Source organism: Mytilus galloprovincialis, chromosome 5 (assembly GCF_965363235.1).
Source record: "Mytilus galloprovincialis chromosome 5, xbMytGall1.hap1.1, whole genome shotgun sequence".
In the NCBI taxonomy this organism is placed as follows: Eukaryota; Metazoa; Mollusca; class Bivalvia; order Mytilida; family Mytilidae; genus Mytilus; species Mytilus galloprovincialis.
This window is the reverse complement of record NC_134842.1, coordinates 71,047,041-71,065,034: the sequence shown is the minus strand read 5'-3', so window position 1 is coordinate 71,065,034 and position 17,994 is coordinate 71,047,041. Positions and strand designations below refer to the sequence as shown.

The 17,994-nt window shown below is 32.2% G+C and overlaps 1 protein-coding gene across 1 annotated transcript; it reads left to right on the top strand.

Annotated features, from left to right (window-relative positions):
- Window positions 1-166: 166 nt before the first annotated feature.
- On the top strand, window positions 167-17,966 carry LOC143074131 (uncharacterized). The gene is made up of 5 exons (XM_076249677.1): window positions 167-417; window positions 1,883-2,404; window positions 11,305-11,411; window positions 12,275-12,565; window positions 17,958-17,966. The coding sequence occupies exons 1-5, from the start codon at window positions 399-401 to the stop codon at window positions 17,964-17,966; spliced, it is 948 nt and encodes a 315-aa protein (XP_076105792.1). The 5' UTR covers window positions 167-398.
- The last annotated feature ends 28 nt before the right edge of the window (window positions 17,967-17,994 follow it).

The window sequence follows — 17,994 nt, the reverse complement described above, 5'->3', positions numbered from 1 at the left end:
TCAAACATTGCAGTTAATCCCTTCGTTTTAAAAATCAAAACATTGGTAGTAAATGACGAATATAATGCCCAAGATTAATGAATGAAATATTCACATATTATGCAGCATATAGCTAAATAAAAAAACATTGAACTGATATTGACTCTAAATTTATCCTTTCAGCAAACCCTGATAATGTATTTCACTTTGCTGGCACCTCTGAAGAATTTCAAAAACTGCTATCCACTGGCACATATGAGTCGTTTGAAAATAGGGTATTCCTTTGTGGAAGTTGTGCATGTGGAAAGTCCACCCTAGCCAGTGTTCTTATTGGTAGCTCAATACCACTTACATGGAAATCGACAGATGGATTAGTCATACACTTTGGGCGTAACGGTATCAACTTGGAAACGTTTGAGATGGTTCCCTTACAAGGAGGTAAATTAGTTTGAAAATTGTAAACCGTAATTATTGACGATTCATACAAATAATTATATCGCAAGCATGTGTCATACTTAATGAAAACATTACGTAGTTGGACTGTATTCAAACTGTCTTATCAAACATTAATTTAACAACTGTATAATAATTGTCGATTAAAAAATTAGTTGTACAATTTATCAAACTGATAATGATTGAATGAATATACATCGTAACAAAAAGGCAATTAAACAGTTGAAGTAATGATGTCGACCACAATGTGGGCAACCCAAATTGAAAAAAACGACAAATAATAGCAAAACATTTCACAATTAACTAGACTAAAAACCGGGTTAAATTTTAGCGCTTCGAGAGGTGAAGCAGTTCCTGCTTATCATGCTGTACTCATCGTTCAAATAATCAGAACTCTGTTGAAAAGTTAATAAACTAATTGTATCGTATAAACAACCACATCTATAACAAGAGGAACTGTGACTTTTGAAACTTGCACTTCGGAAAATTCATGTTTTGGTACGGAAACACGGCAAAAAAAACAAACCCAATTGCGCACTTTGGCATTGTCCTTAATGCTCTTCAACATCGTACTTTATTTGGCCTTTTTTACTTTTTTGGTTCGAGCGTCACTGATGAGTCTTTTGTAGACGAAACGCTCGTCTGGCGTATATACTAAATTAAGTCCTGTTATCTATGATGAGTTTATTGTATGAAGATTCTGAGGACATTTCGTTACATTCTTATTAGGTGTTAAGGAGGCAGATATAAATGTAAATATAAACAAGCATATGGTATGCGAAAGGAAACCTCGAATATAATTATACTAAAATTAAAAGTGCACAATTGCATACTATGGTTAGGATTTTGAAGATAGATTCAATCAATTTAAAAAGGGTTTAAGGAGGTGTTGGTAATACAATTGGTATACTTAAATAAAGCACTGGCGAAATCCATGCTTTGGTAAATGAATCCCCCTAAAAAGTGGTGAATTAAAAAGCAAATGAAGAGGTGTTCAATACAATTATATGATGAGACTGTGATTTTGTCTCACATGATGTTTTCCTGTCTAGGGGATGGTCCATATGTAAACCAAAATCTTGCGGTAAAGTACTTTTTCAGTCTGTATATAAAGGAAACAATTTTGAGTTCACTCAATTTATTTACTATTTTTTTACTAAAACAATTGTCTTCTCCAAGACCTAATGAATGCTGAAAACGGGTTTCTATTAAAAATAATTTGCTTATTGTATTATGTGGGTTGAAGACTATAAAAACTTAAAACATATGATACATAAAAGGCGTGATAAGTGTTGCTTACCTACATCTGTTGAAGTCCTTGACAGGTCCTTTGTATTTAGTCTGCCTGTGTATTTATTTATTTTTTTTACACGTTATACATGTGGTTTTCTCAGATACATGTTCAAATTTGTTTACTAATTTTTTATATTAGAAAGTAACTGTTTTGTAGAAGACAGAGGTCAAAATGTACTGACGAAAGTTATAATCGGTAAGCCATCTCGTGAAACTAGCACATGTCAAAGTTCTGATACCCACCTAGACCAGCACATTGCGCCATCACCAATTGGAACTGATAATCTGGAAATAAATTTAATGGATATAAGGAACGAAGCCAGTTACAGTTCCAAAATTTCTCAACTATCCGATGCTTGTTTAACAAAATCTCAAGATTTATCGAGTACAAATACCGTCAGATCTAAAATAAAAAATACGCCATCGATTAGGATGCCAAAAATGAAGAAAATTGAAGCATACGCTGTTCATGAAGACATTTTGAAAGAAGTTAAGAGTGGTCAATACAAAATCAAGATTGCCCCTTCAGATCTGGTTGACTTTGGTGGTCAACGGTCGTATGATATGACCCATCAGTTATTTGTTCAGCACGGTGGGACATTTGTCATTATGTTTGACGGTAGTAGAGATTTTCATGAACCACTGAAGGAATATCCTACGGGAGATATTTCTAATGATTGTAAGTATAGCATAATCATGATAATGCCAATGTAAAATATTCAAATTTACCATAACATACAATAATCAAAAACATGCACCCTAATATGTATGGCATTTATCAACATAATTATGTAAAATCCTCTGAAATGCCTTGAGATCAACGAACAATTAGAGAGATCATACACGTAAACCAAGCGATGTATAAAGAATATACTAATCATTAAACAAACAATAGATTTTAGATATTAAAAAAATTTAACTTCGCACTCACTCGAAGCACGGTCTCCCATATTTCATTACATGTATTTCATATGCCACTACAGCATGCACCATTCCCTATTTACAATACAACCAGTATCCGTTAACATTTGAATAGTAGGAAAGGTATGAGCTGTGGTCTCTTTTTGTATAACCGTGACAGACAGAAGGTATAAAACCACTAATGCATAGCCCTTTGCTTTCTCTGTAAAATTCTGCAATGTCAAGCATGAATGGCTTCTAGTCGTAAGTTCAAATGAAGTAGTAGTTATTTCATGTCAAAACATTACCTTGTCCTGACTTGTGTTGAAAAAATCAACATACCTTTAATTGCATATAAGAGCATACTGGTTCCCGGAAGTTTGAAAGTACAAACCTGTTTGTCTAAAACATTTTCTACAGAAGCTATTTTCCCGCGTAATAAGTTTGTTAATGTTTTGACAGTTCAAACAGTGTCAGTAAACACTGATTAAACGATGCATTTTTTTTCTACTTCTGTAACGTGAAACAAACTATAACAAACGGCACACAATGTTTACAAAACTTTGGTTAGAAACAAAATACATTATTAGTAAACTGATGTTTCAATCTCATTAAACGGTTAACAAGAAAAATCAAGATTACATGCCTTGACCGTGCACCCCTTTTTACTTCTAAATTGCTTGTTGCTTTCATTGTTTGGCTAAATATTTTAACTTATATTTACTACTTTTCTAGCATAATGATTCATTAGAAATATAAAGATATGGTATGAGTGAAAACGAGACACCTTTCTTTCAAAATCAGAATATGTAAAAAGAAAACAATTATAGGTCAACGTACGACCTTCATCATTAAGCCTCACACCGTACATCCAGCTATGAAGTGCCCGAAACTGACTAGTGTAAAACAATTTAAACAGGAAAATGAGAATGAGAAACACATAAGAACCCCGTCATCAAAAAAACAATCACTGACCCAGGTTCCTGACTTCGGATAGGTGCAAAAATAAATACAGCGGGTTTCTACGATTTAAACCGGCGCTAACCATCACCATAATCTAGCTTCACTTTAAAACAAAATATATTCAGAAAAACTAGTAAACATACCATGAACGAATAAAGGAGTAAGTTCGGTAAGGGTCATATTTGGCCCCAATTATAAAGTTCATAGTTACAAGACAATAAATGCTTTAAGTTGCCTTAAAGACATGTGAGAAAGTTAAACAACTGTTTTTGTCAAAGTTTAATTCTAACACGTTGATTTTTACATCCCAAAAAGGTCAAGATAAGGGATTTTTGTGAAATTTGACAAAATCAGCTGGATTTTAACCAAATAAAGGACCAGGAAACATAGAGCGCAGGCGTCGACAAGCTTAATATTCAAATAAGACATGTGAAATGTCTTCACAAACATTATTTTAAAAGATCTTTGTTGTCGACGTATGCGCTCTATGTTTCCTGTCCAATAATCTATGGAAATTTACCCATTTTTATTGATTTTTTCGTCAAAAATCAATATGAGTAGAACTTGTGACGTCATAATGAAACGCAGAAACGTGAAATTTTCAATAAAACGGCTTGTATCCTATCTAGTCAATGTATTAGCAATAATTTATCGTGATATTGGTAAATAAATCCGAATTTGAAATTTACGCTAAAAATGGGGGCCATTTTAGGACCTTATCGAACATACTCCTTTGAACTATAACCTTCGAAAAAATGGCATTACATATAATAACGTACACAGGTCTGAATATAATAAGTTTGTTGACAGAAATACAAATATATATTTTACAAATATATAAATTTGTTGTTCATAGTATGTAAAAACAGCCGTGAAAATTTATCGTCATACTAAATTCTTATCAAAGGTGGTACATATTAAAAATATTGAAACGAAAAATAACATAAAATAAGTAAACATGGAATAACAAAATTGCATTACAAATTGTGTACCTGGTCGAATAAACACGAACGCAAGCTGTTACAGAACGTGTATGTATATTTATGCATTCAAATAACCATTCGAAAAGAATACAAAGTTAGTTATGTATTAATTTGAGGATGACATAATCGATATTTGTGCCATTGAAAACAACATGCAGAAGATCTTATTACAAAATTAATAAGATAACCTTCACTAATAATTTAAAGGTTCGATGAGTTTACACGGATCACAAATATAGTAGTTCATAAATAAAGCCCTTCTTTCCTTATTTTCAAAAAACGTTGTTATCTGCACATTAAACATATTAAACGCATCATATCTTCGTAAAACCAGACAAAATGAATTAAAAAAAACGACTTGACTTTTAGCTTTTTGTTGGTAGAGAATATTTATATTTATTCACTAGACAGTTATCTAAAAATAACAGAGTTCCATTCTTTATTGCATCAGGTTTGTCAAGTTCCGTAAACAACTTTCAAACTTTTAGGACTCAAACTATTATTTTTACTCAAACTAGCAGTTTCTTCACAAATCAGATATATATTTTCATTGATTCAAAATGTAAAAACAGCTATATTTTGGGAGATTAATCTACAAATGATAATTAAACTACACCAATTTGAATTTAATTTTAAGGATTTTCCCGTTCCGGTCATGGAAACATTGACCTTTCAACATATAGAGAAACGAACGCATGCCGCCCTAAAAATAAGTTTCTACTTTTTTTTTCTCACATAGACGCTTTACTACTGCATATAATGGTCACATCTAGAGCAAACGAACATGTGGTAAATAAAAGGTTAATTATCGAGATGACAATATGCAGTTGTGTTAGCTTATTGCCGTAGACAAGTAGTCATGAAATACACAGTTATCTAATATGCTTCTCGTTTTACAATTGAAGACCTTTTCTGGGATTTAAAAGTTAAAAAAAATTAGATGACAACAACTACCTTCAACCTTTATTCTTATATTGATAGACATAGACCTATCTTTAGTTGATGAAATGAATTGTAAATTCCCATGAACTTTTAAAAATCATCAAGGAAATATTTTATTTGATTATTATAAATCCTCATGTCTCCCTGTTAGTCGTTTGACAAGCAAGCAGAACTCTTCGTTATTTAAAGGAAATTGAAAGAGTACCAACGAGACCAAGATAACGGTATTTAGATTGGCATTTTCATCATAATAATGAGTATGTATATGATTCAACGACTCCCAATCATGCGACAGATTTTCCAATATTTTAAATGCATCGTTGCCTTAATGAATAAAAGTGTTTTGTTCAGTCAGAACAATATATACGATTTAAAAGTGCTGTCCCCTAGCTTGACACATACGCAAAATATCGATTAGATTTGATACATATTCATCAGTCTTATATTGTTCTGGGGATCTGCATGTACAGCAATATAACTATGTTGCTCAAGATGTTGTTTTTGTACAAAGCAAATAATGGACACATAACTTATTATTTTGATTCTAGATATGGATGAATAGTTCTAACTGGATGTCAAGTAGCAAATGAACATTCAATACCATATAATGAAAACTACTTCTATTGATCTTTCATGAATATTTGTTTGGATACATACAAATGTTTTAATTTTCATTAACCTAACTTACATAATTCCTCTTGTAAAACCCTAGAATATCAAGCGTAACTATAGATGAGTGTCATAAACAGATATGTGATATGCATGACAAACATGTTTCATAAACTACAAAATGAAGATGGCAGTGGTTGCTATGCTTCCGAAATATAGATATTAAGATTCAAACAAAAAGAGTTTGCAGACAAAGCTAAACGAAAAATTAAACTAAACCGCATTCAGACAAGAAAGTCTGATATGGTAAACCACCAATAAATCAAACAATATGCACTATAGCTTATCATGTCTTTTATTTCGAAGAAGTTACCTAGTTATTACACTCCAAACCAGTAAAAGTCTGAAATGACCTTTATCTGTACTCGACTGTACTGATTTTTACTCGACCAGTTTGAATTAGTCTGAAATTTACTTGATAATACTTGACTGTAGTCTGAACCATACTTAATAGTATAAACTTGTACTTGGCCAGTGCTCGATCTAGTCTGAACCATGCTCGACCTAGTCTGAACCATACTCGACCTAGTCTGAACCATACTCGACCTAGTCTAAACCATACTCGACCTAGTCTGAACCATACTCGACCTAGTCTGAACCATACTCGACCTAGTCTAAACCATACTCGACAAAGTTTGAACCATACTCGACCTAGTCTGAACCAGACTCGACTTAGTCTGAACCATACTCGACCTAGTCTAAACCATACTCAACAAAGTCTGAACCTTACTCAACAAAGTCTGAACCTTACTCTACCTAGCCTAAACCATTCTCGACAAAGTCGTAACCATGCTAGAACTATATTTTGTATCTATCTATTGTATTTCATCAATATAGGAACTGTTTTCACAGTTTGTCCTCGTGTTTAGAAATTTTAACAATAATTTGAAATTAAAAATGTATTCAATATAGCATTTAAACCAAATTTTCACAGTAAACATAAATATAATTTCAACACCAAATTTATCAACACTTACATGACTTACATATCAATCACATTTTTATTAAAATCAAAACAAGCTGATCAAATTATCTCAAAAGTGAATCGAACTAATATTTTCAATTTTTTTTTGTGTTTTGTAATATTTCAGATATGTTTTATGGTTACTGGACAATTATCATCATTTAAACTTAAAACCATGAAAACCTAGTATAGATGTATACTATCAGTTGAATTTAGTTAATAATGGAGTAGACTTTTTTTTAATAAGATATAATATATAAAATAGTATATAAATTAACTTAATGAATTTAAAACATGACACCTTTTTTCTTTATTAAAACCAAGAATCTAATATAATTATGATAATAGAACTTCCATAGCAATCCTTGATAACCTTTTAAAAAAGGAAATGTGTTGAAAAATTGCAGTTAAAATTTATTTATTTCAATTAAATTTAAATATTTTTTGTCAAAATTAAAGACATGGCATTACCTCAGTACAAGTGTGTTTTACAGGTACAATAAAGCCCTATTTTTCTTAAACTCGTGTATTACCTATCAAGTGTATTCAAAAAGCCTTGCGATTTAAGTTTAACAGGATGTTTCAATTTTGGATGAATTTTATTTAGAATTTAATACTCTTTGATCAGGTGTGATCTGTTTAATGAATTTGCCCCAAACAGGAGGTATTAATTTATACTTCACCACTAATCAGAAGAATATTTTATTAATTTCTTTAAATTTCTATTCTTCTTTCAATTTGATATATATTATATATACTATATCCCAAACTATAATAATAGACATATTTCTAATATAAGGTAAAACAATTTAAGTGATTTTGCTTGCTGTTGTTGTCTCATTAAAAGATAATTATATAACTATTGTATGTAACCATGAAACCTAGGAATTTATTTTAGGAATTTTATTTAGGAATTTAGGAAAATCGAATTAAATAAAATCACACACATGCCAAACAGGAAGCACCTTGAGGTTTCACCCCCCTCAGTATAGGTGTGTTTTTTTTTAATAGAACTCTTAAATTTTAAAACTAATATAACTAAATTTTTCTATCAGATAATTTTTATTTTACTTTTTCTAATTGATAAATCTGAGACTCATGTAAGGATGTTAAAATCTTTATCATATATATATATGCATCTTTATTGTAGTGTGACTGTTTTCATGTCAGTTAAAAAGAAATTTATTTAAACAGTTAAAATTTAAAAAAAAGTTGAGATTGTTTTAGTCAAGTATGGTTCACACTGGTCGACTATTTTTCAGACTTTTGGTCGACTTTGGTTAAGACTGAAAAATATAGGTCAAGTACAGGTCGAGAACGGGTTAAGACTATTTCAGACTGGTCGAGTGATAGTTCAGACTATTTGCAATGGCAAAGTTATGGGTACAAATCAGTACAGTCGAGTATGGTTAAGACTGGGGTCGAGTAATGTCGAGTAATATTCAGATCAATTCAGACTGGTCGAGTAAAAATCATTACAGTCGAGTACCCATATAGGCCATTTCAGACTTTCACTGGTTTGTAGTGTTACTATATACATAAATTGTACAACTTCACTTGTAGTACATTCGACTAAAAAACTCTTTTTAAAGAAAACAAATAAAGACAAAAAAAATTGCCAAGCCCACCCCATATTTTTGGAAGCATTTGTTTGAAGAACTATACATCATATTAGTGTAGCCTTCCCATTTTGTTATGAAGCAAGACATGTTTTTTTTTTTATCATTTTCTTAAAGAAAAATTACATTACATGAGCTTCTTGTATATCAATGTATGACTATTCCGATAACTGTTTTTTTCTCTTCACTAAAATGTGCCTTTTCAAAGTATCATCTTTACAAATACTGACCATTTATGCAAAGCCTGTAATAAATATCAATGACTCAAACTTGATATTATACTTTTTCTTGGAATAAACCCTAAATTGATTGGGCAGACTAATACCACTATTGGTTCATATGTATTGAAAACGTTTCTTTGATGTTTTTGAAAGACGGTATTTATGTGTGACTGAAAAATATACCAAAAAGAATTTAGACTGCTTTTATATACATTGCAATTAAAAGTTTACCGGAGTTACAAATCAACACACCAAACTCTGGTAATAAAAAAAATATATATTGGTTGTTTTGGTAACAGATTAAAAGGTGCAAAAATATAAATGAATTAAATTACTTCATGGAATATGAAAATACTAGATAGCCATTGCATATAAATTTCAGATGTCTAATTGTATAATGAACATGTTGGAGGAATACACGTTATCTTTAATTTGTCAATTTATTTCCAAGATAAAATTCAGAATGAAAATGGGAACTGTGTCAAAGAGGCAACAACCCAAACAAAGAGCAGAGAACAGCCGAAGCCATCAATTGGTCTTCACCACTACAATAAAATCCCCCACCTGGATGCGGGCTACAGCTGGCTCCTAAACAAAAATATGTACTAGTCCATTAAAAATCACATTAAACTCCAAAACATATATATGAACTAAAATTAGAAAACATACAACACTAACAGAGGCGCACAAATGCGGTGGGGTTAAACATATTTTGTGGGATATCAACCCTCTCGCTTTACCTTTAACCGATGTAGAATAAACAAACATACATCAATACGCACAGACAAACTTAGTTTAAATTAAGTTCGAGTCCCATGTCAGAGTAGGGTACAAAATAAGTAAAGCAAAATGACAGATACATAAAGTAACAAAGGACTACAAGCACTTACTGACATGCTAGCTCCAGACCTCAATTAAACTGTGTGAAAGATTATGTCTTCATCATATGAACATCAAACTTGTGATTCATGACATGGGTTTTTTTCTCAGAAAGTGCTCATACTATCTTCTTGAAATGTTCACAGAATGTTATTCATGATAGTTGGGCTCCACAAATGCAAACAGCTAAAATAATGTATTTTCTCATCTGGGCTCATTTAAGATCATTGTCATATTTATGACGCATGAAGTTGGCATTGAAAATACAAAATTTAAAATAATAAGGTGTTGTATATTTGCCAATTATCACCAACGCTCAAGATGACGTCAATATAAGCAACATAGGTCATACTATGTAGGACGAACTTTAACAATGCGATGAACAATCCGTATAGTAAACTATAAAGAATACCAGACATAATAACATGCAGAAAAAATCCAATCTTGTTGTTTCGTTGTTTTGTTTCATAAATCGTACATACATGCTTTAAGATGTGGCAATAACCTTGCTGTTCGTAAAGATGTTACGAAAACACGTGGTAATTGACCTCATAATATCGTTTTAATAATGAAAACAAATGTAAATTTCCTTTCTCCTTAAAAAATGTTCCGACACCTGTGCATGATGAACACCAAGTTTTATCGAGCATCAATTATATAGTTTTATTGTTTATATTCACCCCACATTTACCAAGTTTTAGATTAGTTTTATTTACATACAAGAAATTTCTTGGTATTCCTAAACGGACGATTATTTAGACAGAAGAAGAAGTATACTTAACAACAAAATTATTTTCATTTACCTGTATATTATATGACATAATTTGTTTTTTGAATTTGATGTTTTTCTAAAATTATGTAACATTTCACATCGGGTTTATACTTTTACTTAAAATTTCATCCCTTAGTTTTTATTAACTCTGTATTTAAATTGTATCACATATCAAATTTATTTGTTCATTGCGTGTTTATTTGTGTCACTTCGTTTTTTGATTGAGTTAAGTCATTTTAATTGATATTTTATAGTGTGTCTTTCTATGTTGTGATGTTATACTACTGTTTCAGAAAAAGCGAGAAGGTTTGGTACTATTAGAACGTTTAATCCCGCGTCAAATGTTTGAACCTGTGCTAAGTCAGGAATATGATGTTCAGTGGTTGTCGTTTGTTGTGTGGTTCATAAGTGTTTCTCGTTTCTCGTTTTTTTATACAGATTAGACCGTTGGGTTTCCCGTTTGAATGGTTTTACACTAGTAATTTTTGGGGCCCATTATAGCTTGCTCTTCGGTGTGAGCCTAGGCTCCTAGTTGAAGACCGTACCTTGACTTATAATTGTTTATTTTTATAAATTGTGACTTGGATGGAGAGTTGTCTCATTGGCACTCATACCACATCTTCCTATATCTATTATATTAATTTTAATGTTCATGTTTTTGTTCTAGCTATTGTGAGGCATTGGGTCAATTCAATACTCACCTACTGTGTTGATGATAGTGATGTTATGCCTATGATCTTGTTCGTTGCAACCCATAGCGACCTGCTTCCGGAGGTAAGCATTGGTTGTGAACATGTAGTAATCAGTGTTGTTATCGAAATATTTTTTTACAAAGAAAAAAGATACACTCACAAATACCTTTATGTATTTTCTAAAAGCATCATCATAAAAGCAGTACATAATTGGTGGTTAAAAAAACTGCTGATGATTACGTTTCATGTTTTGCATTATTCATGTCGTTGCTCAAACGTTATACGATGTGCTCTTTATAAATTAGAATTAAGTATATCACATTCACCTTGTTAGTTTTTTGTTCATCCGTTCGTCCAACTAATATTTCTATAATGCCTTCCTGAGGTACTATAGATCATACCTCGTATTAAGTCAGCTGCTTTTTAGTGGTGAGAAGTAACGCGAGTGTATTTTGTATTCGTAGGTCACCTTATTCCTGTTTGCCGATATTGGAAGGTTTCAAATTGTTGAATTAATTTAAAATTTGTCATGACAATTTTCTCAGCTATTTCTAATTAACAGAATGACTTAATATCTAGTCCACAAGTTTGTAGTGATGAATTCTACTTAAATTATTCAGGTCTGTAAGTTGGTTTGTCGATACTTTGAAATGCAATCGTTTGTATGCTAAGTACATGTACGACACTGGATGCAATCTTGTTGATAATAGAAAAGTAAACAGTCTTCATTTACTATTTATAGCAGCATTTTGAAAGTCCTCAGATGAATGTAAATGTTGGCTGGTCTGTCGCAGCTTCTGTATTATATTCTATTACTTATAAACGATTTGAAAATTGATAATTGATAAATTCCTTCTTAACATGCATCCGCCAACATCTTTCTCAGTACAATTAAGTTAACGTTATCACTTCACGTTTCCCTTGAGTATTATATATTACTTCCAGGATTTACAGGAGAAAATGAAAATAGAGTTTGTAAAGAAAGTCACAGACATGTTTGGTACCCATGAAAGGAAGAAACACTTTGTCTTCGATCCAGTTTTCTTCATCAACGGTACAGACAAAAACGACCAGGAAATTCAGAATTTGAAAAACCAACTTGTCAGTATTGCCCAGAACCAGCCATCTTGGGGACTACCACGGCCTATGATTTGGGTTCCTCTACACTACTGGACGAAAAAACGTCTGTCCATACCAGTAACAGTCGTTCTAAGACTGTTAATGTTTGTTAAAGTTGTAACAGTTGTTAAATTTCACTGCTGCAGTTATTTTGTAACTGTCCCAACTTTAAAAGTGTTTGTCTACAACATAAATCGACTGCAACAACGCAAGAAATAACTGTCAAAGTCATTAAAGGACTGATACAACTATCTCAAAGTTGTAACAGTTGATTTACAACTGTCCCAACTCGAAAAACGTTGCAACAGTCATAAATAAACTGATTAAACGCCTAAAGGGTTGTCACAGTCGTAATAAAACTGATGCAACCATTTGAAAGTTGTAACAGTTTTTTAATTACTGTCCCAACACGGAAAACGTTGAAACAGTCATAAATAAACTGTTTAAACGCAGAAAAAGTTGTAACAGTTAAAATATGATAGCTACAACCATTGTATAGGCATAGCTAATTTATAAGCGTAGCAACTTCCAAACATTGATCTTCATGTACATTTAAAAGTCACGGATACAAAATGTCTAACAGTCAGGAATATAGGTTCAATTATTTGTAAAACAATTTTACCGTGTGAAATATAATTTGTGACAAAGAGAAACAACTATCACTCTCATTTAATACATTACTTTCAGATAGATATTGATTTAAAAAAAATAGTATTTTGAAATATTTGCCGCTGAACACATTTTTTAATTCCTCGTTTATTTAGTGAATGTGATGAATTTATATATTTTATTTAACACTTCATCGCCCTTATCTCTTCGAACAAATAAAATCAGAACCAGCACTAGATACCTGCAATTTCACTAGATAAAAGATAACTACTAACAGAAAAATCGAAAACGTTACCCAATATATTTGTAACCAAATGTATCTTTATAACTGAATTAAAAGTTGACAATTTTTAATATTATCTAAATAACAAATTTAAATATTTTTTATTAAATTAGTTAGGTGTGAAATCATTCATGCATACACGGTTGTTTTCAATATCCGTAGTTTTACGAATCACATTACTTTATAATAACGCGCTCAATATACATGATATACTCTAAACCTAGCGGGGAACTCCTAATACACACACTTGTCAAACTTATCCCCATATAAAACTGCTTTATATTTTCTTGAGGGCTTATTTCACACACTTATTCTGAGCTTTTATTTGGGGCTACATTTTTTTCTTGTAAAATTATAAATATTGCCGTATTAACCATTTTGATTTCTATACATGTAAAAAAAAATAATCAGACATTTAACACATCTTTTGCAGCTATGGAAAACAAATCTTAAATCTATCTAAATTTAATTTATTTTATTTTACCGTATTTTATTTTTGAATAGTTCAATATTAACTCGACTTTGTATTGTATATTGTACGGAATGGTCTATTTGAAGATGTTCAATTGTAATTGATACACATGATACATGTAAATAGCACGTCAGCATTCATGATTGAGGTAAAAAATTATTATCACTCGCAAGAAAAATTAATATTTTCACCGGATTTTTCGCAAACAATTTACCATACATATGTTGTACATTAAGTTTGTAAATACTAGTAGATGGACGTACTGTACATGTACAAGATCCGACAAAAATAACTAGCGCCAGTGAAAGTTCAAATGTTCAAAACAAGAAAACTCGCATTATTTCAGACAGGGAAATCAAATCTTTTTTTTATATTTTTCACATCACGGTTTAGAACTTGATGTATTCTTTAGACTCCGGTCTTATTAAATTCTAAAGACTGACATCGGATTCTCTTATGTGGTTTCAGTTGATCAGATGTCGTACTAACGTTTATCCAAAATATTTTCCCATTTCAATTGTTCAAATTCAAATTATTTAATCTTATATGCTTGTACAATAATGACATATTATTCAATCAGTAAAGAAAACTAACAATTTTACTATATATATATAGCTAGATGTACAGACAATATTTTGGGTCCCTTTAAAAAATTTTGTTAGGTGTGAGGCGAGGCTCCGTGTTGAAGGCCGTACATTGACCTATAATGGTTTACTTTTATAAATTGTTATTTGAATGGAGAGTTGTCTCATTGGCACACACACCCCATCTTCCTATATCTATGACAGTATAGTACTGGAAATTTAAAAAATTGTCACATTTATAAATTAGGCAAATGGGTCCGATATTCTGAATATATACACCTTAGAAAAAAAATTAAATCATAAAAAATTGTTGGACTCACTTTAAAAGAAGGATGGACTGAAAACCAACCTTGATCGATTGCATTACCTGTTCTTTAGTCATTTGATGGACAAGATGCAGTTAGTTTTGGTTTTTAATATAAAATGCAAATGTTAATAGAAAGGTGGTCATTTTGGTCTTCTTCCGACTTCCAGTAAACCCTTGCCAAAGTTGGACATGCATCTGGTTGCGCGGGATGTATACTTTTTCACAAATATCAGAGTGGTGACATTATATCCTGGTTATTTGCAGGTTAAGAACCATTGAAACAACTCTTTGCGGGGCCGTCTGTAACCTCTTGTCTAAGCCTGCTGAATGGCAAAATTCTGACCGTATTCAATATAGTAGTTACTTTCATTGTCCATTCTCAGTCAAAGATTCAGTGACTCGTTTCATTCCGGATGACAACTATTAAAGAACCTACCAAGTGTATTTATTGTTAGATTGTTCTTGTCCTGAACGTGCATGTAATATTTGCTACTGGACAATAAGCAACATTATAATATTGTTAGTAATTAATGAATGTTATTTTGAGACTCTCATGAAGATCAATTCAAAATAATTTAATTAACCTCTTGAAATACAGACTATTTATTTAAAATATTGTTCAATTATTTCGTGCCGGACTATCATGACTATTGGGGTGTCGAACTAATGGGGCGTCAGTCCATAGGGGTGTCGGACTAACGGTGTGTCGGTATAATGGACGTATATATATACAATGTGTTGATGTCTCTTTCAAATAACACTGCACTTTACTCAATTTCACAAGATAAGTATTTTCTTTTGCTAGAAGTTTTTAAAACAATGGCAAATTAAAACCCCAAAAATATGCTTCCAAACATAAATATTATAATTAAATTATAACAAACAGCTCACTAATAGGCCATTTATATACATGTTTGACTTTGTAATGCTTATTGTGTTTATGGAAAACAATGGGAAAATGTTGCTTAACATCTTGGGATATATATTTTAGAAGGCATTTATTCAAAAGCAGATAGAATGGATTTGTAGAAAAAACACAAATAAGGGCAGATGATCACCTATTATAGTACAAGTCTTTGGTTAACCACAATATATTTGTCATCACTGATGTATCAATGCTGCTTTTGTATACATGGTATAAAAATCAAACTTTGGTTTCTCCTCTAAACTTGCTTACATTGTGTTACATCATCCAATATGGCTAGGCCGGTTATAGGTTTTTCATTATCACACTTATGCGGAACTGATTTTGCTCATTGTTGAAGGATGTACAGTTACATGAACTAACAATTACATCACTTGGTTTACGGTTGATGTTCGTCTTATTGAAATTCATACCACATCTCCTTATTCTGGTTATCATACAGTATACATGTTATACAAGACTACAATACCTAGAATTATCAAATGAACTAGATACCATTGATATGGGAGCCATCTCTGTGGGCCCCGCTGTCAATAACGTATAGAGCGGACATGATCTTCACCACAGGACACGGGGTTGTCAACTGAAACCAGTTTTTTTTACCTTGACCTTTGACCTAGGAAGTTGTACATACATCATGACACGCCCTCTGGTGGTGGTTAAAATGGATGTCAAGTATAAACTTTGAAATCATAACGGTTCTCAAGATATAGAGCGAACACGATCTTCACCACAGGACACGGGGTTGTCAACTGAAACCAGTTTTTTTTACCTTGACCTTTGACCTAGGAAGTTGTACATACATCATGACACGCCCTCTGGTGGTGGTTAAAATGGATGTCAAGTATAAACTTTGAAATCATAACGGTTCTCAAGATATAGAGCGGACACGATCTTCACCACAGGACACAGGGTTGTCAACTGAAACCAAAGTTTTTTTACCTTGACCTTTGACCTAGGAAGTTGTACATACATCATGACACGCCCTCTGGTGGTGGTTAAAATGGATGTCAAGTATAAACTTTGAAATCATAACGGTTCTCAAGATATAGAGCGGACACGATCTTCACCACAGGACACAGGGTTGTCAACTGAAACCAAAGTTTTTTTACCTTGACCTTTGACCTAGGAAGTGGAACATACATCATGACACGCCCTCTGGTGGTGGTTAATAAACATGTAAAGTATAAAGTATGAAATCATAATGGTTCTCTAGATATGGAGCGGACACAAAAAATAGTGATCACGCATGTACATGTAATTTATACTGTAGTAGTATCTGAGAAACATTTGGAAATAGATCAAACCACAACAAGAGTGCATACACTGAAATGTCTCGCCTTCTTTACTTATCATGCTTATCATTGGTCTTATGTTGATAGTTCTAACATGTCTAAGTATAAATCTTTATTAAAAACTGTCACATAAACTTTACATTAACCAAGATAACTAAACAAAGACCAATGAACCATGACAATGAGGTCAAGGTCAGATGAACCATGCCAAGCAGACATGTACAGCTAACAATGCTTCCATACAGCAAATATAGTTGACCTATTACTTATAGTTTCAGAAAAATAGACCAAAACACAAAAACTTAACACTGAGCAATGAACCGTGAAAATGAGGTCGAGGTCAAATAAAACCTGCGCGACTGACATATAGATCATAAAATATTTCCATACACCAAATATAGTTGACCTATAGCATATATAGTATTAGATAAAAAGACCAAAACTCAAAAACTTAACTTTGACCATTCAACCATGAAAATGAGGTCAAGGTCAGAAGACATCTGCCCGCTAGACATGTACACCTTACAATCATTTCATACAACAAATATACATGATATAGTAGATCTATTGCATAAAGTATGAGAAACATGAGAAAAACAGACCAAAACCATGAAAACACAAAAACTTAACTATAACCACTGAACCATGAAAATGAGGTCAATGTCAGATGACATCTGCCAGTTGGACATGTACACCTTACAGTCCTTCCATATACCGAATATACTAGTCCTATTGCTTATAGTATCGGAGATATGGACTTGACCACCAAAACTTAACCTTGTTCACTGATCCATGAATGAGGTCGAGGTCAAGTGAAAACTGTCTGACAGGCATGAGGACCTTGCAAGGTACGCACATACCAAATATAATTATCCTATTACTTATAACAGGAACTTCATAACATAAGGAAATATCCAGGCCTTTCAGGTTCTAAAATGTATCTGGTGAAGCTTAAATACAAAACGGTACGCTGTAGCCACTGCCAGATTGTAATACCTATTTCTTGCATGCATGTACTTCAACTTTTGTTGCAGGAGGGATAATAAAATTATACTTTAAAGTACATGCATG